We start from the raw sequence: 21,793 nt of genomic DNA on the forward strand, positions 1-21,793 counted from the left end.
GTAAACCCTTGACACCATCCCTCCTGTTATTACCCTTCATTATCTCTCACCTGGAACAGTGGAGCTTTACAAACTTTAAGATGTACACACATCACCTGGGGATCTTGTTAAGATGCAAATTTTGATTCAGTAGACCTAGGGTAGGGCCTGTGGTTGTGTATTTCTAACCAGTTCCCCGGTGATGCCCACACTGCTGTTGCATTCTGTCTCACTCACTCTCTTGGTAATGTCATCCAGTCTTACTACTTTAAATACCATCTATATGCAGATGACCCCAAATCTAGTAAATCTCTCGTCCTCTCCCCTGACCTGGGCTCTGTTCTGCGTTACCTACTTAACACCACCGTTTGCATATTTAATAGACATCCCAAACTTAACTTCTTTATAAGCTGAACTACTGATCTTCTCCCCTAAACCTATTCCATGACCATCTTTCTCTTCTCAGTTAAAGGTAACTCTAGTTTTTTGGTTGCTTAAGCCAAAAATTTTTGGAGTCATTCTTGACTCCTCTTTCTCTCGCAGCACACATTCCATCCATCAGCAAATCACATTGGCTCTACCTTTATAATATATCTAGAATCGAATGACTTCTCACCACTTCCACTGCTACCACCCTGGTCCATGTCAGCATCAGCTCTCACCCGGGTTACAGCAGTACCTTCCCATCTGGTCTCCTTTCTTCCACCCTATTTCCCCCTACATTCTGTTGTCAGCTTTAGCAGCCAGAGAGATCCTTTGAAAATATGTTTGGTCATGTCACTCCTCTGCTCAGAAACCGTGCAGTGGCTCCCTTTTACCACTGATGACATCTACCAAAATTCCTTCCCTCTGTTAACTCCTGCTCATCCCTTCTGATCTCGCTGGAGATCGTGGAACTGGGCAGGCCTACATCTGCCTCAGGGCTTTTGCATTGTTTCCTTTGCTTAGAATATTTTTCCTTTAGGTGTCTGCATGGCTCACTCCCTTGTCTCCTTTAATTCTTTGCTCAAATGTCACATGGTGAGGCCTTTCCTGACCACCCTATTTAGAATTCCAACACTCCTTATCCTCTTGCCCTACTTTGTTTTACTCATAGCCCCATTATTTAATATGCCATTATACGAATGCATTTTTTTAAAATAAAGTTATTTATTTATTTGTTTTTATTTTTGACTGTTGGGTCTTCGTTGCTGCGTGTGGGCTTTCCCTAGTTACAGTGAGCCGTGGCTTCTCTTGTTGCGGAGCACGGGCTCTAGGCACGTGGGCTTCAGTAGTTGTGGCACATGGGCTTCATTGCTTGCGGCATGTGGGATCTTCCCGGACCAGGGCTCAACCCCACGTCCCCTGCTTTGGCAGGCGGATTCTTAACCACTGTGCCACCAGGGAAGTCCTGAGAATTATTTCTAAAGTGCACTGATATATTACTCCCTATTTAAGCCCTCTAAAACATCCCCATTCCCTACAGGATAAAATCCAAACTCTGAGCATGGGGACACCCTAAAACAATCTTCCAACAGTTCCATATTAACTTAGAAAAAATTATAGTAAAGTAGAAAAAGGAAGAGAATTCTTTGTGGAATTTTTTGACCTTTCTCCAGTGAAATGTTTAACTATGACATATGTCTAATTAGGAATTCCATTTTTACATATCTTTAATTTTAATCTAAGTAGAGAGTATATATTGAAGACTAATGGTATATTGAATATACCCAAGCTTTCAGATTAGATGAGCATTTAGAAATTCAATATTCAATTCAATTAGTAATTAGAAAGTTTTCACTTCTAGGGTTTAGCAGCTGTGGAAAAAGTAGTGTGAAGACTAACTTAAAATTTTTTAAAAAATTTTTTTTGCGGTACGCGGGCCTCTCACTGTTGTGTCCTCTCCTGTTGCGGAGCACAGGCCCCGGACACGCAGGCTCAGCGGCCGTGGCTCACGGGCCCAGCCTCTCCGCGGCATGTGGGGTCTTCCCGGACCGGGGCACGAACCCGTGTCCCCTGCATCGGCAGGCAGACTCTCAACCACTGCGCCACCAGGGAAGCCCTGTTTTTTAAATTTTAAATGGAGAGTAGTGGATGTCAAACATCAAGTATTTTTTTTCTTATAGTAAATTTAATGAGTGTAATGCTTAATGTTTTTATCTTCTCAAACTTCCTTTTACATTCTCCCAGAAAGTTGCTCATAGGTGCACATGCCCAACATTTTGCTTACAACTTCAGAGACTTTGTACCTCTGAAGCCCAGGTCCCAGACTGAGAACCGCTAAAACAAAGCATCCCCCATGAAGTTGCTCAGCAAAAGTTTTCCACTCGGAGCAAACATGGGTTATAGCAGAAAGTGTTGTCAGTCTGTGAGGGACGATTGCTGATCATGGCTGTCTAAGTTATGAGGGGCTAAAAAATAGCAGTTTTAGAATTTTATACTTTTCACCTGTGTGGAGAAAGAGCATGCTTTGTATTTCATACGATATTGGTAGCATAAAATAAATGTTTCTTAATGAAATTAACTCTGGTGACTTGGTTTTGGAGGAAATGATAAAAGCATAAATGTGCATGAAAATTCAGTTTTATAGGTTATGGGTTAAGGTGCTGGTTAAATTTTGCTTCAAGTTATGCTTATCAATTAAGAAACAGAATTTCGTTTTCTGGAGTTACGTTAAGAATGTTACATAATTTCAAGACACAGAAGTACCAAGCAGGGACTTCCCTGGTGACTCAGTGGGTTAGACTCCACACTCCCAATGCTGGGGGCCCGGGTTCGATCCCTGGTCAGGGAACTAGGTCCCACATGCATACTGCAACTAAGAGTTCACATGCCACAACTAAGGGACCCGTGTGCCACAACTAAGGAGCCCTGGAGCCACAACTAAGGAGCACATATGCTGCAACTAAGGAGACTGCAAGCCCGCCTGCTGCTACTAAGACCCGGAGCAACCAAATGAATAAATTAGTTTTTAAAAAAAGAAGTACCAAGAAGCCTTGGTCTTAAGAAGCAGCCTCTTGCATTTAGAAAAAGTCAGTTAAAAATTTCCAACTAGCGAAAAATGGTTGGATTCTGTATGTATTTTGAAGGTGAAGCCATTAGGACTTCCTGATGGGGTGTGGGAAAAGAAAAGCAATGCATTTAGGATGATTTGAGGTACTTGACTGTAGCAACTGGAAGGATGGGTTTGTCATCAGCTGACATCTTCAAGTAGATCAGGTTTGGGGGGGAGGGGCAAGATAGTTCAGAAAAAAAGAAACTTCTGATAAAAATCCTATCTTGAGATAAGTTGACATTCATCTGACATGTTGATATTTGGTTAATGAGGTCTAGAGAATGTAAAAGGCTGTGTTACTTTTCAATAGTTTCTGTTAACCATAGTAAAAGAATTATTTCAGGGGATTTCACTGTTAACCTATGAGTTACTCGCGTTTCTAACTCCTAAGTTTTAGAGCTATGTCTGGAATGTGAAAGGTGCTCAGAAAATGTCAGTGTGGTGGATGGATAGTGTGTTGGTGGGTAACTTCCCCTACAGCAAGTATCACCTGAACAGAGAAGCAGATGGAAAACAATCATTCCCATTTGTGAAGATCTGTGTCTGTCATAGATGTGTTGCGAGATGTTTGTATTAAACTTGTTCCTTCTGCCAAGAGATACTGTTCTTCCCCTCAAGAAATGGCATTATCTCCACTTACTAAAGACTTTGAGAGCATCTGTGAGTATCTAGCTACTACTTAAAATCCCTCAGAATCTGTGCATACACACAGAACAAGTCAAAAGACAGCATCATGCAGGTCAGTTGGCTATTTTCTCTAGACAGCAGTTGACTGTCATGATGCAAGAGATTGGTGTAGCCCAGGTAGGGGAGATCGTGATGAGTTTTACTCTAAAATCTCCCACTGCACTTTTAAAGAAGTAATAGATTGACCTTGTTCAAATATACAGTCTGGATCACTGTGTTCTTTTGAAACTAGACCTTTGTTCATTACTAAGATCTATATTTTTCTTTTTCCTTCTCAATACTTTTATAGTGGCCATCCAGCTGATGCTACTAACTTCACTGAAACAGAAAAGGAGGTTCAGAAAGTCAAAATACTAATGATCTTGAAAGTATCTAATAGGAGATCCTTACTGGGGCTGAATTTGCTTGTGATATCGACCCAGTGATTTTGGTTGAACGATTCCTTTTTATCCATTGTCAGTGCTCATTAATGTTGTCACCTGACAAATTTCTTCCCAGTGACTGGTTTTGCTGTGCTTCTTGTTGTCGTGGCTCTGATGTTCAGCTGACCCCACTTCATCTAGGAGTGGCAGGGTGGAGATGGGCGCATGTTTGCTGGCAGTAGTCAGATGACAAGGCTGCTGGAAAAGGCTCAACCTGCCAAGACATATATCTAAGGCAGGGGACCAGCAAGGCTCAGATGTCAGCTTCAGACTGTTGATTTAGTATCTGGCCTTGGACAGGTTACACTGGCCAGCCAAGTCAGCCCCAGGCTTGAGCAAAACACTGTAGGATAAAGAATGGGATCTAATTAAATGGAGTGGAAATAATGTGAGAAGGATGGCTTTTTATATCCCATTCTAACCCTCTCTGCTTTTTCTTTGCTTTTAAAACTCTGCAGCTTCTTGGAGCTCCTGCTTTAAGAGGAGCTATACGTTCCCCTTGCAATGTAAGAATCCTACCTGAGCATTTACTTCCCTTGAAGGACTGGTTAAGCCATTAAATAGGTATGGGTTACTTGGGAAGTTTTTGCTTACCTGTAGAAACCACACTGCTTACTGAAAGCATCACAGACAAGTAGTAAAGTTCAGGAGTCCTTTTTTCCTATATTTGGGAGGAAGAAAGAACTGTTAGGAATACTTGGCTTTTAATTGCAATACATATTTTAAATGTTTTTGCTGAAAGGGTTTAAACAAAGGCACCAACTTAGCAGGAGATGGAAAGCTTGCTGCTTAATGTGCCAACCCCGTCCAGCAGTTCCTACCACCGTTGATTAATGTCTTAACTTTTTTTTTTTTAATTCTAGTAAAGCAGACTTCACTCTACAAAAAGAAAAATTTCTCATGGAATTTTTAAACTTTCCCTGTTGAAGTGTTTTAACTGTGATGTGTCTACTGAGGAGTTCTATCTCTCCATCTCTATTCTTAGTGTAAGTAGAAAATAAATGTTGAGGACTAATGGTGCGTTGTACACAGCCAAGCTTTCAGGTTAAGATGAGCCTTTGGAAATTCAGTATTTAAAAACGTACACAGTCGGTTGCCAAAAATGTTAACACTGCGGTGCAGACTCCTTCACTGAAGGACCCCACACCAAATACAGAAAACATCCTCTTCAGTGCCTGCGGGACTGGTTCCATCTGAGTGAGCAGTACGGTAAAACCTAAAAGGACAGCAGAACAGCCTCAGCTTACTGGGTTGAATTATCTCAGAAATACATTCCTCTTTTTTTTATTGAAGTATAGTTGATTTACAATGTCTTGTTAATTTCTACTGTATAGCAAAGTGAGTCAGTTATACATATATTTGTTTCAAGTTCTTTTCCATTATGGTTTATCACAGGATATTGATTATAGTTCCTTGTTGTTGATCCATCCTATACATAATAGTTTGCATCTGCTAACCCCAAACTCCCAATCCTTCCCTCCCCCATTCCCCCTTCTCCTTGGCAACCACAAGTCTGTTCTGTATGTCTGTGAGCCTGTTTCTGTTTTGTAGATATACTCATTTGTATCGTATTTTAGATTCCACATATAAGTGATATCATATAGTTGCTGCAAAATGGCATTATTTCATTCAGAAGTATACTCTTGAATGCAGACCCTAAATAGAAGGTGTTTCCTCATGTATCTATTGTGGAACAAAAGTGCTCAAAACCTAGCCAGGCTAAGGTTTTCCTTTGATCGAGGTCATGTGCTTACTATCGGCAATGCTAGTGATAATAACTGTGACAGTTTTTTTTTTTAATTCCCCCGTTATTTCATTTAAACCTTACAGCAAAACTGTGAAGCAGGTATTTTTATCTCCATTTTAGAAATGAGGGCAAGGAAGGTCAGAGAGAAGAAGTAGCTCCTGCTGTTGTGGGATTACTGTTTGAACTGGCCTCCCACCAGGGAATTCTCTGGAGACTCTTTCTAGAACCATGTTAAGGCATCCAATAACTTTTTTCATTTTATAAAAATTTAGACATAGTCTTAATTTAAAGTTCACATCACTCTTTAAAGTACATACAAAGGAAAATATAAGTAAAATATACTAGTTTAAGGTATTCCTAAAACTTCAGCACATTTCAGAGTCCAACTCTTTGGTATCATTTTTTGACTTCAATTAGTTGAGGTCCCTGTTTTTCTACCTATATCATCTCCTTAGTAACTATTTATTGAATGAGTGGATAAATCTGATATTTTTATAACTGTAAAGAATTTTATAACGTCAAAACAAAACATTAGTATTTAATTTAATTTGGATTCATATTCAAGTTGTAGGATGACTAAAAGAGATACTAAGGAACTTTTTAAGAATTCACTTCAGGGACTTCCCTGGCGGTCCAGTGGTTAAGATTCTGTACTTCCACTGCAGTGGGGCACGGGTTCAATCCCTGGTTGGGGTACTAAGATCCCGCCTGCTGTGCGGCATGGCCAAAAACCAAAACCAAAAAGAAGAATTCCCTTCACCTGAATTCTAAATGTGAATTTCTTCTTAGGTTTTGGTCTTTGAGCTCTTGAAGAGCAAGAAGTCCTATTCTACCCGTTTTTATTCTAGTAGTGTCTGGCAAATAGTAGACACTTAAAAGTGCCTGACAGAATGACTGCACACTTACCAATTGTGAAGAAAGTAAAGATGATATTACCAACCAGGTTGGTGAGGAGAGGTTGACTGCAGTATCGAGAAGATCTGGGCCTAAAAATCAATACCCTGGGTCATACATAAATTGATTACTTATTAGAAGAAATCCATGCTGTTAGTGTAACACCAGAAGGCCCCGACCCTTGAATTCTAATTGTGGCACAAGGTTCATTTGGCTCCAGGCAACTCACTCCTCTTAAGAACCTTGGTTCCTTTACTGTGACTGCAAATTAATTAATGCTAGCATTAATAAAAATATTATTAAGAGTTACTAATATCTTAATTGGTGGACAAATAATGTTTACCATTTTTCTAATTCATGTTAATTTGATATTTTGGTGAAAAAGCATTTTGTGGAAATTCTGGAGTAAGGAAATATGCCCTACCACACACAAACCTCTTATAGTAGAAGCTGGCAAGTTTGAGTTAGGCTAATTTCAAGGAGTGTCACAGTTTCCATTCCTTCCCCATCACTTAAGTTTTCAGATTTTTTTTTAGGATTTTTAGAACTGCAGTTGATTTTGAATGTATCAAATTGCATTTGCCTCGTTTGCCCGAAAAAGGTATTAACTGCCTTTTTCAGCCAAAACTACTTTCCAACATAGAATCTGAAATAACAGGTCAAGTCATAATCTGGTTGAGTGTGCCTGTGTCACCCTCAGCCTTGCAGAAGTTAGCTAATGCTAGGCTGTTGGGACTGCTCTCTAGGGAATTTATAAATTGAAACGTCGGTGCTCTCATTGTTTCCCATTTGACGACTTCTTATACTAGAAGAAATAACTGTTGACTAAAAGTTAAACTCAATCTGCCCAAATCCCAGCTCTCCTGGCTGTACTGAGATTTTTGACTCTTCGAAGAGGTGAAACAGGTGACTACCATTGATAATAGGGGCAAAACAATGGGGCAGGCTGCAATTAAACACATAACAGGAATGGCAGAGGACACCCGAGCCATCTCCACAGGTAAGACGTGCGTGCTGAGCTGCCAGGGGAGGGGGTTGGCTGGAGAAAGAACTTACTTCAGCAGAACATAGAACTGGAGGGTCAGAATGGTGATCCCAAGCAGGAACACTGTCACTTGGCTGCATGGGACACAGTGAGTTACATGATACATTACTTTTTCAGTGATAAAATGCCTTCAAGAAACCAAATTCAAGTTCTGTTTCACGAGAATGTTACATCAAACCACAGAAATAAAAGTTTTAAACATAGCAAAGATGAACTGAGATCCATCCCATTACAGCAAAATTATGTCTAATAATACTTCAGTAAGAATAATAGTAGCCATTTATTGAGCTCCTACTATATCACTGTGATTACTGGTCTCTAAGGAATCTTGAGAACCTTGCTTTCTTATTTGTTTATTTAGTTATTGTGGCTGTGCTGGGTCTTAGTTGCGGCATGCGGGATCTTTAGTTGCAGCATGTGAACTCTTAGTTGCAGCATGTGCGATCTAGTTCCCTGACCAGGATCGAACCTGGGCACCCTGCATTGGGGGCATGGAGCCTTAGCCACTGGACCACCAGAGAAGTCCCTGAGAACCTTCGTTTCTTTACCATGGCTGTAAGTTAATGCCATAAGACAACCCACAAGCAATAGTAAGAATTATTAATATTCATAATTAGTAGACAAATGTGTCACATTTTTTATTCACTTTCTCATTTAATATGCACACAATCCTATGAAATGGGACTGTGGTTTCCCATTTTATAAATGAGGAAACCGAGGCTCAGAAACATTAAATGTCTAGTCTGAGGACAAACTCCTAGTAGTAGCGAGCAGTAGAGCTACAGCAGAGGGTGAGCTACAGCATGGTTAGGACCCTGTGGCCCTGTACTGTGCTCGCTCTCCCCGCCCCAGCCAGGTGGTTCACACTGAGTGAGTTAATGTACCTAACACAACTTACACAACCAAATGAGGTCTGTGGTTACCGCTCAATTTTGAAATTCTTTTGAGATTACACTTACATAGTTTCCACACATGTAGGAAAATCTTATTCCTTAACTAATAGTTCTACCTCTTCACTGTAAACTGTTATTCACCTTCATTATTTATTTTATTAATTGGATTTAGCACTGAATGACTTTAGGGTATTTGTAGAAATTAAATCTCCCCTCCAAAGACAAAGATTTACCCCCAGTGAAGGTACTCAAAACAAAAAGCAATTTCAAAATATACCCCCAGGGCTTCCCTGGTGGCGCAGTGGTTGAGAGTCCGCCTGCTGATGCAGGGGACGTGGGTTCGTGACCCGAACCGGGAGGATCCCACATGCCGCGGAGCGGCTGGGCCCGTGAGCCATGGCCGCTGAGCCTGCACATCCGGAGCCTGTGCTCCGCAACGGGAGAGGCCACAACAGTGAGAGGCCCGCATACCACACACACACACACACACACAAAATATATATATATATATATATATATACCCCCAGACTAAAGCAATGGCACATTGTTAGAACTAGAATATGGTTACATGTTTAAGGTTACTATTTTAAAAGGAATAGTGTCCCTTTAGAGGTGTAAATCTGAGAAGTTGTCAAGTCAATTGCATTAACAGTCGGTCAAAATAGATTTAATTATATTGAGCATTCTGAAGTGTGACAAGAAAAGCCAAACAGTTTTTTTTTAAGTTAATATTTTAAAAACTGACTTAATGTTTACAAAATATTTCATTAATGTTTACACATCAATGTTTTTGAAACTTAAAGTCAGTGATTGTAAAGTTGAAAATAAATTTTACTTCAGCCTCAGGACAGCCTCAGGAAGAAATGAACTTTTTGCCACAGTGGGCTGATGAGGGACACTTACAGCCTGAGCTGATGAGATCTTGGCAGCCAGCAGTGCAAGTGATAGGCTGTATGAGCCAGACAGAAGTGAATCATGGTGGCCCTGGTCCTTGAGCACCTGGAGCAAAAGGCAAGGAAGACCCAGAACAGTCCCGTTAGAGCTTCCAGACCTCCTCTACACTCATTCTTCACCTGCCGAGGCCCCCTTCCCTCCACACGAACCCTTCGGGGATACGGAGGAAGTACTCTCCAATGGAGAGGGGCAGATCCTTGTTCTTTGAAAGCCACTCTAAGCTATGATACCTAGAAGCTCGCTGTAACCTAATTCTTCTATGGCTTTGAGGATCTAAAGTCTAAAGCTGGCTGTGTTAACAGTGAATTAATAGAACTGAGCTGGATATTTGAGACAGGTCATGAATGTGAAAAGAGAGAAAGCTTCCTTTAAGCTGAGAGATCAGCTTCCCCCAGCCCCTTCCCCACCCCTTCCCTTGGGGAGGACCTGGAAACCTGAGCTCGCCCCCAAGGTCAGGGAGGGGCTTCAAGCTCTTTGTTCCATCCTTCCCTGCACAGCCAGTGGCTCCCAGGGGATCTGCACCTCCTGCTCTCAAGCTTACTATTCTTCAGCTCACAGCTTAGTCCCCCTGGGGAGTGGTACCTGAAACTTGAGATGGGTGCGGCTGGAACTGATGCTGGACTCCAGCTGAATCAAGCCCCTCCACCACGGTCCTTGAGAGCATGCTCAGTAGCTGGCCAGATACCCGGATTTCCTTGTGGGCCCAGGGCCACTCCATAATACCACAGGTACTTTGCATGGGAATTGGGGGGGGGCAGATAAGGAGTGTGTGGGGGGAACAAGCCCCAAGTGAATCCTGGTATCATCCTTGGGATGATAATTGAAAGGACATTTAAATCATTCTAACCAGTGAACTCATTTTTTTAATGCTGTGTGGAGCATTATTGACTCTTCTCTCCTTTATTTCCTATTAACAATTAGCAGTGTCCCTGTGATCCCTGCCACTGTTTGGAGTAGACCTCAAGTATTTATTGAATAAATGTTTCCTAATTTCCATTCCCACTGACTGTACTTAAATTGAAGCTTTCATTACTTTGTAACTAGCCTTCCTATCGTTTTGCCCCTTCCAGTTAATCCAATAGCATCACCATCATCAGTATTATCACTTTCCTCACAAATGACAGCTATCATTTATTTGGTAGCTGTTTGACAATGCACCAGGCACCGTCATAAGCACTTTGTCGTAACATATCATGATCTCTATTTTACAGTTGAGGAAACTTTAGACACAGAATTAAGTGATCAGGTCAAGATCATACAACCATATAAGGATTTTTAAACACTCATGTCACCTTATTTTTCTAGAGCATTATTTTTCTAGAGCATTGTTTTTCTAGAACCCTGTTGTCACTCCATTGCTCAGAAACTGTCAGTTTCCTGTTGTCTAAGGAACTGAAGTTCACATTCCGCAACTCCTCAGCCAGAAGGGCTCATTTCCAATCTACACAGCTCCAATTTATCTTGAATTTTTCTTTTTGGTGAGAGAGAACCTAGGAGTCAGGAAACCTAAATTCTAGCCCTGGTTCTGCCACTCACTAACTTTGTCTCACGCGAGCATAACATCTGAGCAAAAGTAAGTTGGTCAGACTGACAATTGGGTCTGAACACAATTGGGCTACAAACAAATGGTCCTGATACAGGTCTTCTGAGTGTTGGCAAGGCTTACAGGTACACAGTGAGATGTTTTATAGCCTTAATTTCCAACTCATTCTCAACTTATTATTTCTTTGAGATGTTTGTAATAGTGAAAAATTAGATAAATCTAAATGACCAATGATAGATGATTAACTAGAAAAACTAAATATCTAACAATAGGTTATTATTTGGAACAAACTAAATATCTTTGGCCATTTTTTGTTCTTTTATGGTGAGAATTAAATTATAATGTGCATGAAACGTAGTTTGTAAGTTAGAAAGTATCATATAAATGTTAGTTTACTTTTTTTTTTTTTTTTTGGCCGCGCCATGCGGCTTGTGGGATCACAGTTCCCTGACCAGGGATTGAACCCATGCCCTCAGCAGTGAGAGCTCAGAGTCCTAACCACTGGACCGCCAGGGAATTCCCAAATGTTGGTTTCTTTATTGTCATTCGTTATGTTTCAACTTTAATTATAAAAATACTTCAGGTTCTACAGGTGATTCCCTAAAAGTTCCCAAAACACTTTGAGCAATTTGGCATCAGGGGAACTCCTGAAAGTATTTTATTTATTGATAGTTAATAGGGAGTGTTTATTAAAGAAATAATTAGAACTGAGTGCTTTGAGTTGGAGATAGCTTCACTGAGTCCCAGCACAATGAATGAAAAAGACTCCCACTATGATGCATCATTATGGCATTTGGAATAAAAAGAACATGCTTCAGATCTTCCGAAAAGACAAAGCAGGTTACATGAAAAGGAACAAGAATCAGAATAGCACCAGACTTTCAACAGCAGTGTTCGGTGCCAGAAAACAATGAAGAATGCATTCATAATTTTAAAAGAAAATTCCAGCCTAGAATTCTCTCAGTTAAGGAAGAATAAAGACATTTATTTTATCTCCCATTTGCCCTTTATTATGAAGCTATTTGAGGATATGCTCCAGAAAAATTAGGAAGTAAAACAAGAAAGACAATGACATGGTTCTAAGAAATAGGGGATCTCCCTTAGGAGAGAGGTGAAATGTCATATTTCAGAATGACAGATGCACAATGGGTTAGAGATTTTCAGCCCAGATTAGAGAAAGAATTTCAGGAAAAAAACCTCCATGAAAAAACAGATTCAGTAGAGTAATAATAGTTGGTTGAACCATTTGAAATAAATTTTTTTTGAAGATCAAAAAGAGTTGAGGGACTTTCCTGGTGGCGCAGTGGTTAAGAATCCACCTGCCAATGCAGGGGACAAGGGTTCAATCCCTTGTCCGGGAAGATCCCATATGCCACGGAGCAACTAAGCCAGTGTGCCACAACTCCTGAGCCTGTGCTCTAGAGCCCGTGAGCCACAACTACTGAAGCCTCTGCGCCTAGAATCTGTGCTCCGCAACAAGAGAAGCCACCGCAATGAGAAGCCCGTGCACCGCAACAAAGAGTAGCCCCCTCTTGCTGCAACTAGAGAAAGCCCGCGTGTAGCAATGAAGACCCAACGCAGCCATAAATAAATATTTTTAAAAAGAGTTGAATTACAGCAACATGATATGCAACATAAATAATTGCTATATTCATAGTGTGTTCGTTACTTGCCAAAAGCAGCTTTATGTAGCATATGTGTATTGTCTCATTTAATTCTCACAATAATCATGAGGTAGGTAATATTATTTTCTCTGTTTTAAGACAGAAAAACTGGGGCAAAAGGAAGGTTAGGCTAGGGTTAGGTTGCCCAAGGTCATCCAGCTCATGTAAATATTGGAGCTGTGGTTTGAACCTGGACAGCCTGATTTCAGAGCAGGGGTTTGTAACTGTTATGCTATATAGGCAGGAGGTTGGAGGATACTTTTTTTGTGGACGCTGACCAATCCCAGGAGAAAGACCTGTAATACAGCCAAGTTACCATACAATGAAGCCCACTGTGCAGAAGCCCTACCTACCCACTTAGAACTTCCTATCAGCTCTTTGAAGGAAATATAAAATGTATCATTAATATTGGTAGAGAAATAAGAGAGCGTAATGCATTGGTGAAACAAGAACAGAATACCATAAAAAGGAACATTCAGAGGACAAAGGTCTAAAACATTGAGTATTGGGAATTCCCTGGCAGTCCAGTGGTTAGGACTCAGCACTTTCACTGCCGAGGGCCCAGGTTCGATTCCTGGTCGGGGAACTAAGATACTGAAAACCTTGAGATGTGGCCCAAAAAAAAAAAAACTGAGTATAATAGCAGAAATGAAAACCTCAATAGGTGGATTGGAGGATGAATTTGAGGATATTTAGAAATTAGAGCATGAAGGTAAGAGATGGAAAAGAGAAGAGAAAGGGTAAGAAAATTGGAAGACCAGTCCCGGTGCTTCAGCTCTCTTAGGCATTTCCAAAGAGAACAGAGAAAATGGAAGGTAGAAAATCATCCATGAAATAACTCAAGGACATTTTATAGAACTGCAGGTTATGAGTTCTGAGATTGAAAGGGCCTGCTCAGGGCCCAGCACAGTAGATGAAAATAGAGCCACACTGGAGAACATCACTGTAAAATTTCAGAACATTTGGGGGCAGAGTTCTCGTAAGCTTCAAGGGAGAAATAATATAAGCCACATTAAAAGGATCAGAATTACTGGAAGTGACTTTGGATTTCTCACTGTTAGCACTGCAGTCTAGAAGCAATGACTTCAGAATTGTGGGAGAAGGTGACTTTCAGCATAAACTAGAGATTCTCTCTATCTCTCCCCCCCATACATAATCTATGAGGATTAGCTCTCATACACCCTCACAACTCTCTCCCGAACTTCCCAAGTATATAGCCTGAGTATAATGGGGGTGTATGAGCTAATTTTCTTTGATCATGAGAGAAAGTAAATAGACACTCTTTGAATAAATTAAGAAATAATATTATAAGCACATAATATAGAATTACGATAGATTCGACCAGAAGAAATAGCTGAAAAAGTTAAAAGTGGTCGCCTCTTAGGGATTTGGTTGGAGGGGTTGGTCGGTGAGATATGGCCAATGACTGTTGCTTCCATTATGGACCTTTTGTCACCCTATGATTTCAAATCTATATACATGAATTCGTTTAATTAAAAAAAAATTTTTTTAATTTATTTTATTTATTTTTTGGCTGCGTTGGGTCTTTGTTGCTGCCCACGGGCTTTCTATAGTTGCAGTGAGCAGGGGCTACTCTTCATTGCGGTGCGCGGGCTTTTCACTGTGGTGGCTTCTCTTTTTGCGGAGCACGGGCTCTAGGCGCATGGGCTTCAGTAGTTGCAGCATGCGGGCTCAATAGTTGTGGCTCGTGGGCTCTAGGTGCGTGGACTTCAGTAGTTGCGGCACACAGGTTCGGTAGTTGTGGCTCACGGGCTCTAGAGCGCATACTCAGTAGTTGTGGCGCATGGGCTTAGTTGCTCCACAGCATGTGGGATCTTCCCAGACCAGGGCTCGAACCTGCATTGGCAGGTGGATTCTTAATCACTGCGCCACCAGGGAAGCCCTAATAAAAAATTTTTAATAAAATTTTAAACTCAGTTGCCTTGCATTACTTCATTAGGGTTATGGAAGGATCAAATGGAATAACTGATATGGAAAAGAGTTTGTCCGTTGTAAACTGTTACTCAGTTGAAAGTGATAACATGACCATGTTGACTAGGAGGCAAAATACGGTTTTGAAGGACGGGTTGTTGGGGAGTTATATTTGGTGGATGATAATGTCATTGTATCTGTTAACCCGGCCACAATAGTGCAGTCGCAAAACAAACATTCATTTTTGCTCATGAGTCTAGGCTCAGCTTGTGGGTTTGCTGATCTGATCCAGGCTCAGCTAATCTCACCTGGACTTGCTCGTGCATCTAAGCAGATTGGGGTTTGGACGGTCTAGGATGGCCTCAACCACATAGCTGATGGTTAGCTGTCTGTCAGCTGGAGCACCAGCTCTCTCCTGCAAGTTCTGTCATCCTCCAGCAGGCTAGCCTGGGTTTGTTTTCATGTCAGGGGCAGGAGTCCAAAAGAGAGTGGGAGTGTACAACACCTTGAAGGCCTAGGCTCAGAATGGGAACACTTTCCCATGTGCCACATTGTTTGGGCCAAAGCAAGTCACAAAGGGTGCGAAGGAGATTCCATCCCTTTATGGTAAGAGCTGCAAATTCACAATGAAAAGGAAGGGTGGAGAAAAGGGGTCAGTTTTGCAATTCACCCAGCATAGTCAGTGAAGCTAACTATTTATTCCACCTCTTTGGAATGAGAACATGGAAAGACATCAGAAGCCCTGTAACTGAACTTACTTTCTTTTTCCTTTGTAGACCATGAGAGAGGTGTCAGAGTTTTCCATTTAGATCTACAACTTCAAATTCTCAGCATGGAAAACTCAGAGAAGACAGAAGTGGTTCTCCTTGCTTGTGGTTCCTTTAATCCTATCACCAATATGCACCTCAGGCTGTTTGAGCTGGCCAAGGACTACATGAATGGAACAGGTAGGAAGAGTAGCCAAAAGCAATGATGGGGTTCAGGATGCACTGCCCTACAATACAGCACTTTGGCATATTGGATATATTAAGCGGAAGGACTTTGATAAAACAGCAGAGGCAGGAAGGTCACTCTGACCTCCTCCCTCCACCCCTCTTCCCTGAAGCAGATCGTAAAACGTTCATGTGAGAGGTGCTCTCCCTAAACCCGGAGAAAAGGAGCATCCTTATCTCTGAAGACAAAGGGAAGTCAAGCAAACATTCTTTGCTAAATTCCCCTGAGTTTTCTACACTTACCTTGTACTCTTTGCCCTATCGTATTCCGCTATGACTGTTTACCCTTCATCTAATCTAGCATAAAAATACAGTAAGTCCCTTATATAGAACAAGTTCCGTTCCAATTTGTTTGTAAGTTCAACAGAGTTAGCCTAGGTACCCAATGAGCACAATTGGGTATATAGTACTGTACTGTAATAGGTTTATAATACTTTTCACACAAATAATACATAAAAACAAGCAAACACAAAAAATAAAATATTTTTAGTCTTACAGTACAGTACCTTGAAAAGTACAGTAGTACAGGACAACAGCTGGCATACAGGGGCTGGCATCCAGTGAACAGGCAAGAAGAGTTACTGACTGGAGGAGGGAGAGGAGGTGGGAGATGGTAGAGCTGAAGGATCGTCAGCAACAGGAGACAGAGGGCAAGCTGCAATTTCACTCACGCCTGACGTTGATGGCACAGGTTCTGGTTCCTTGGTTCCTTGTTGGATTCAATTCCATCTACCGTCTTGAAAAAACAATCTAGGTAGTAGCTCTTTTTTTCTCATCATAGATGACTTGGTAGCCCCGGATTGCATTCTGAACGGCTGCCGCAACCTTCGTGTACCGTTCTATGTTCAGGTCCTATGCCTCAATAACTAACAGTGCCGCCTCAAATAAAGAAAATCCCCTTGCCATTTCCTGAGTCGTGAATCTCTTCAGTTCTTCAGTTACTTCTTCCTCTCCTCTCTCTTCGTCCTTTCTCTGGGCCTCCAATTCCATCACAGCTTCATTAGTAAGCTCCTTGTGTTACACAGCAAGGAGTTCAGTGAAGTCGTCCTCTCGCAAATCTAGCTAGAAATAAAGATACTATACTACTGTACCCTTACAGTACTGTAAAGTACACAAAAGCACAACCACTCGTAGAGGATGTGGTGCCCGTGACAGTGTACGCCAGACATGTTAACTAACTTATGTGATTGGACATGAGAACTCACGTTCGCATCTTTGAAAGTTCGCAACTCGAAGGTTCATATGTAGGGGACTTACTGTACTTAGGTTTATCTGTTTCTTGGAGTCTTCATTTCCTTATGAAGGCTCCCGTGTCACATAAATCTTACAGTATGTAAATTTGTATGCTTGTCTCCTGTTAATCTATCTTTGTCAGTTTCACACCCCGCCAGGGACCCTAAGAGGGTCGAGGAAAACTTTTTCTCCCCTACATACACACAGATTTATTTTGTTTTGTTACATAAGTGATCATGCTGTGTGCTGATAGGTGGATGGGTGTCCAAACTCACTAATAATCAGGGAACTAAAATAAAAAATGAGATATATTCTTCCCATCACATTGACACAAGTTTTTTTTTTTTTTTTTTTTTTTTTTTTTTTGCGGTACGCGGGCCTCTCACTGTTGTGGCCTCTCCCGTTGCGGAGCACAGACTCCGGACGCACAGGCTCAGCGGCCATGGCTCACGGGCCCAGCCGCTCCGCGGCATGTGGGATCCTCCCGGACCGGGGCACGAACCCGCATCCCCTGCATCGGCAGGCAGACTCTCAACCACTGCGCCACCAGGGAAGCCCGACACAAGTTTTTAAACTTGATAATGTCAAATATCAGCTGTTGGGAAGGAATGGGCTTTTGTGTATACAAATAGATTAAGGCTTTTTACAAGGCAGTTTGGAAACATCAATCAAAATTTAAACTGCTGAGGAATGGGGAGTCAGTGTTTGATGGGTGCAGACATTTCACTTGGGGAAGTTGAAAGAGTTCTGGAGATGGACGGTGGTGACGGTCGTACAACATGTCACAGTACTATACACTTAAAATAGCTTAAATGGTAAATTTTATGTATATTTTACCACAATTAAAAGTAAATAAATAAACCTGGATCCCTGTGAAAAAAGGAGGAGGGGGGAAATCTGTGATTATGAAACCATATTGATGATATTTCCTGTGCATAAAATCTAATTTGTTATAATACCTCATATCAAATCTGATTCTTTACCCAGGGAAATATGAAGTTATCAAAGGCATAATTTCTCCCGTCGGCGATGCATATAAGAAGAAAGGACTCATCTCTGCCCATCACCGAGTTATCATGGCAGAACTCGCCACCAAAAACTCAAAATGGTTGGAAGTTGATACATGGGAAAGTCTTCAACAGGATTGGATAGAGACTGCCACGGTGCTAAGGTATCCATGGTGCAGTCAGCTTTGCCATGCCATTCCTGTGTGAGGTTATCACATGGTTACAGGGTGTGGGTGGTGCTCAGCCTTTATGGCTGTCACTGTGTTTTGAGATGTTTGCACACTTGTTAACTGTATATCCCTATTAAAGAATAGAGGAAGCACACCTGGCCTGTCTCTGCCCCAAGTGAGAAAGGTAAAGTTGTAAGATGATGTTACTGTGGTCAGTCTTCTTAAGTATAAAAGAGAGAGGCAGGTAATTTAAGGAAGAGAAGCCATGATGCTTGATCACGGAGAGAGCTGGTTTTGGGAGCTGCTTCTCTGACAGCATATGGGGGTTGTCACAAATTGCCGTGCTCAGAACGCTGAAAGAGCTCCAGTTTAAGGGTTCAGAAACCAGAGTGAGTAACATCTAATTATTACTGAATGTTCTCTTGAGTATAAAACACCAGGACTTTTGGAAAAACCTGTCTAATGTCTGTTCTTAGAGTTCGAACCTTCTGGTTCTAACCATATCAGTTAGGGTTACGATAGGAAGTAGAGCATTTTAAGCAGAAAGGGATTTTAGGTACTCATTCAGAAATGTTGAAAGGGCTGGAAGAGTAGAAGTGGTGGCTTCTTTCAAGGTCATGCCTCCTTAACTGCAGTTGGAGTTAGGAAACTGTTCCTAAGAGATTACTTGTCGGGGTCCAGTATATACTTGTTTGCTTTTTATGTATTATTTGTGTGAAAAGTATTATAAACCTATTACAGTACAGCACCGTATAGCCGATTGTGTTAGTTGGGTACCTAGGCTAACTTTGTTGGACTTAAGAACAACAAAGTCCAACTTTGTTGGACTTATGAACGTGCTCTCAGAAGGACCTCATTGGTATTTAGGGGACTGACTTTCTGTAATCAATGTTAATGCTTGTTTTTATGACACAGACACATACAGCTTAGAATGGTAATAGCTACCATTTGCTGTGCTCCCAGGAATTTCCTTGCTTTCCATTCTTGACAGCCAGAGCCCAGGGCTGCCATGCCATATCCTAGCCAGCATCCGTTCTGACCCAGCAGTACTATGTATTCGAAGGCATCCATTCTGAGTAGTTGGGCATTGTACCTGTGGTTAAATGTGTTTAACAGCTCCCAACCTTTAACATTGCATCAGAGGCTCTTAGGCATCTCCAGAGGGATGACGTTTCAGTTGAGCATAGTGAGAAAGAGAAATGTTCTATTGCTTTGTTGCTTTATAGACACCATCAAGAGAAGCTGGAAGCCAGTAGCTGTGATCAGCAGCAGGACTCACCTGTACTGGAAAGGCCTGGACGGAAGAGGAAGTGGGCTGAACAAAGACAAGATTTTAGTCAAAAGAAATCACTAGAGCAAACAAAAACAAAAGGTCTGTATGTTTTGCCAGGACTTACCAATGATAGCTGATAAGACTCTAGAGCTGAGCAAGCCCCCTTTGTATTTTACTTTCATATTCAGTATGTGTGGGTGCCTGGAAAATGCTCCTTGTTAGTTTTCTTTTCTTTTTTTTTTTCCCCTTTGGCTGCACTGCACAGCTTGTGGGATCTCAGTTCCCCGACCAGGGATTGAACTCAGGCCACGGCATTGGAAACCCGGAATCCTAACCACCAGGCCACCAGGGAATTCCCCACCCCTTGTTAGTTTTATGATGGAAGGAAGGGAGAGTCAGAGGCACCCTGAGCTTATTTATCCTGCAGGAGGTCGACCTTAACTTTTGAGGGATCCTGGATCTCTTTTTAGAGAATCTGAATCTGATAGAAACTATGAACCCTTTAGCCAGAAGAACACACATACGCATTCATTTTGATGCAGGGCCTTATTAAAAAGGCCAACCCTGGGACTTCCCTGGTGGCACAGTGGTTAAGACTCCGCACTCCTAATGCAGGGGGCCTGGGTTCGATCCCTGGTCCAGGAACTAGATCCCAGATGCATGCCGCAACTAAGAGTTTGGATGCCACAACTAAGGAGCCTGCAAGCTGCAGCGAAGAAGCCCGCCTGCCACAACTAAGACCTGACACAACCAAATAAATAAATAAATATTTTTTTTAAAAAAGGCAAACCCTGAAGCTCTGTTTTCTTTTTCTTCCCAGGTGTGCCAAAGGTGAAGTTGCTGTGTGGAGCAGATCTCTTGGAGTCCTTTGGTGTGCCCAATCTATGGAAGGGTGAGGATATCGCCAAAATCGTGGGAGACTATGGGCTTATATGTATTACTCGGGCTGGAAATGATGCTCAGAAATTCATCTATGAATCCGATGTGCTGTGGAAACACCAGAACAACATTCACCTGGTGAATGAATGGATCACCAATGACATCTCATCCACAAAGATCCGGCGAGCCCTCAGAAGGGGCCAGAGCATTCGCTACTTGGTACCAGACCTTGTCCAGGAATATATTGAGAAGCATAGTTTGTATAGCTCCGAGAGTGAGGAGAGGAATGTTGGGGTGATCCTAGCTCCTTTGCAGAGAAAAACTGCAGAAGCTGACACATGAGAAATTCTCCAGCATGGTATTGTGGACTTTCCTTTTGGCAATTTGAAACAGTGTGGGTGTTAGTAAATGGGGGAAGGAATTGTGATCCTCTTTAATAAATTAAACTTTAAAAGGTTGGTAAAAATCAGTAGTAATTTAAAATCAGGTTTATCTTTATCAGAAGTTACTGAGGTGAATGATTTCGATTTTTTTTTTTAGGAATATACAAATCCCTTTATCTTTAAAACAAGAGATTAGTAGCAGAGCTAATTGTAGAAGAACACTATAGAAGAACATTTAATATACAAATCCCTTTATCTTTAAAACAAGAGATTAGTAGCAGAGCTAATTGTAGAAGAACACTATAGAAGAACATTTAATATACAAATCCCTTTATCTTTAAAACAAGAGATTAGTAGCAGAGCTAATTGTAGAAGAACATTATAGAAGAACATTTAATATACAAATCCCTTTATCTTTAAAACAAGAGATTAGTAGCAGAGCTAATTGTAGAAGAACATTATAGAAGAACATTTAATATACAAATCCCTTTATCTTTATTTTTTATTATTTTTTTTTTATAAATTTATTTATTTATCTTTGGCTGCATTGGGTCTTCGTTGCTGTGCACGGGCTTTCTCTAGTTGCGTCGAGCTGGGGCTACTCTCCGTTGCGGAGCGTGGGCTTCTCATTGCGGTGGCTTCTCGTTGCGGAGCACGGGCTCTAGGCGTGTGGGCTTCAGTAGTTGTGGCACGTGGGCTTCAGCAGTTGTGGCTTGCGGGCTCTAGAGCGTAGGCTTCAGTAGTTGTGGCACGTGGGCTTAGTTGCTCTGTGGCATGTGGGATCTTCCCGGACCAGGGCTCGAACCCGTGTCCCCTGCATTGGTAGGTGGATTCTTAACCACTGCACCACCAGAGAAGTCCCCTCTTTATCTTTAAAACAAGAGATGCGTAGCAGAACTAATTGTAGAAGAACCTTGTAGAAGAACATTCAATCAAACTAACTACAAAAAGAATTCAAAAAAGACATCCTGGCTTTACCACAGAAAGAGAAGTAAAGTGTGAAAAGTAAAGAGACCATTTAAGATCCTAATTTTAGTTACGAAAGGAACGAACATTTTATGC

The 21,793-nt window shown here is 41.5% G+C and overlaps 1 protein-coding gene across 1 annotated transcript; it reads left to right on the forward strand.

Annotated features, from left to right (window-relative positions):
* The first annotated feature begins 15,620 nt into the window (after positions 1 to 15,620).
* NMNAT1 (nicotinamide nucleotide adenylyltransferase 1) lies at positions 15,621 to 20,690 on the forward strand. Its single transcript, XM_065886308.1, has 4 exons — positions 15,621 to 15,741; positions 18,007 to 18,190; positions 19,423 to 19,568; positions 20,290 to 20,690. Exons 1-4 carry the CDS (start codon positions 15,627 to 15,629, stop codon positions 20,688 to 20,690), a joined length of 846 nt encoding a protein of 281 aa, XP_065742380.1. The 5' UTR covers positions 15,621 to 15,626.
* Positions 20,691 to 21,793: the final 1,103 nt, after the last annotated feature.

Source organism: Phocoena phocoena, chromosome 1, assembly GCF_963924675.1.
Source record: "Phocoena phocoena chromosome 1, mPhoPho1.1, whole genome shotgun sequence".
In the NCBI taxonomy this organism is placed as follows: Eukaryota; Metazoa; Chordata; class Mammalia; order Artiodactyla; family Phocoenidae; genus Phocoena; species Phocoena phocoena.

Excerpts from the sequence above, each read along its gene's own strand:
- NMNAT1 (XM_065886308.1), top strand. The coding sequence starts at position 15,627 with ATGGAAAACTCAGAGAAGACAGAAGTGGTTCTCCTTGCTTGTGGTTCC. Across the intron at positions 15,742-18,006 it reads GGACTACATGAATGGAACAG|GGAAATATGAAGTTATCAAA; the intron begins GTAGGAAGAGTA and ends TTCTTTACCCAG. Across the intron at positions 18,191-19,422 it reads GAGACTGCCACGGTGCTAAG|ACACCATCAAGAGAAGCTGG; the intron begins GTATCCATGGTG and ends GTTGCTTTATAG.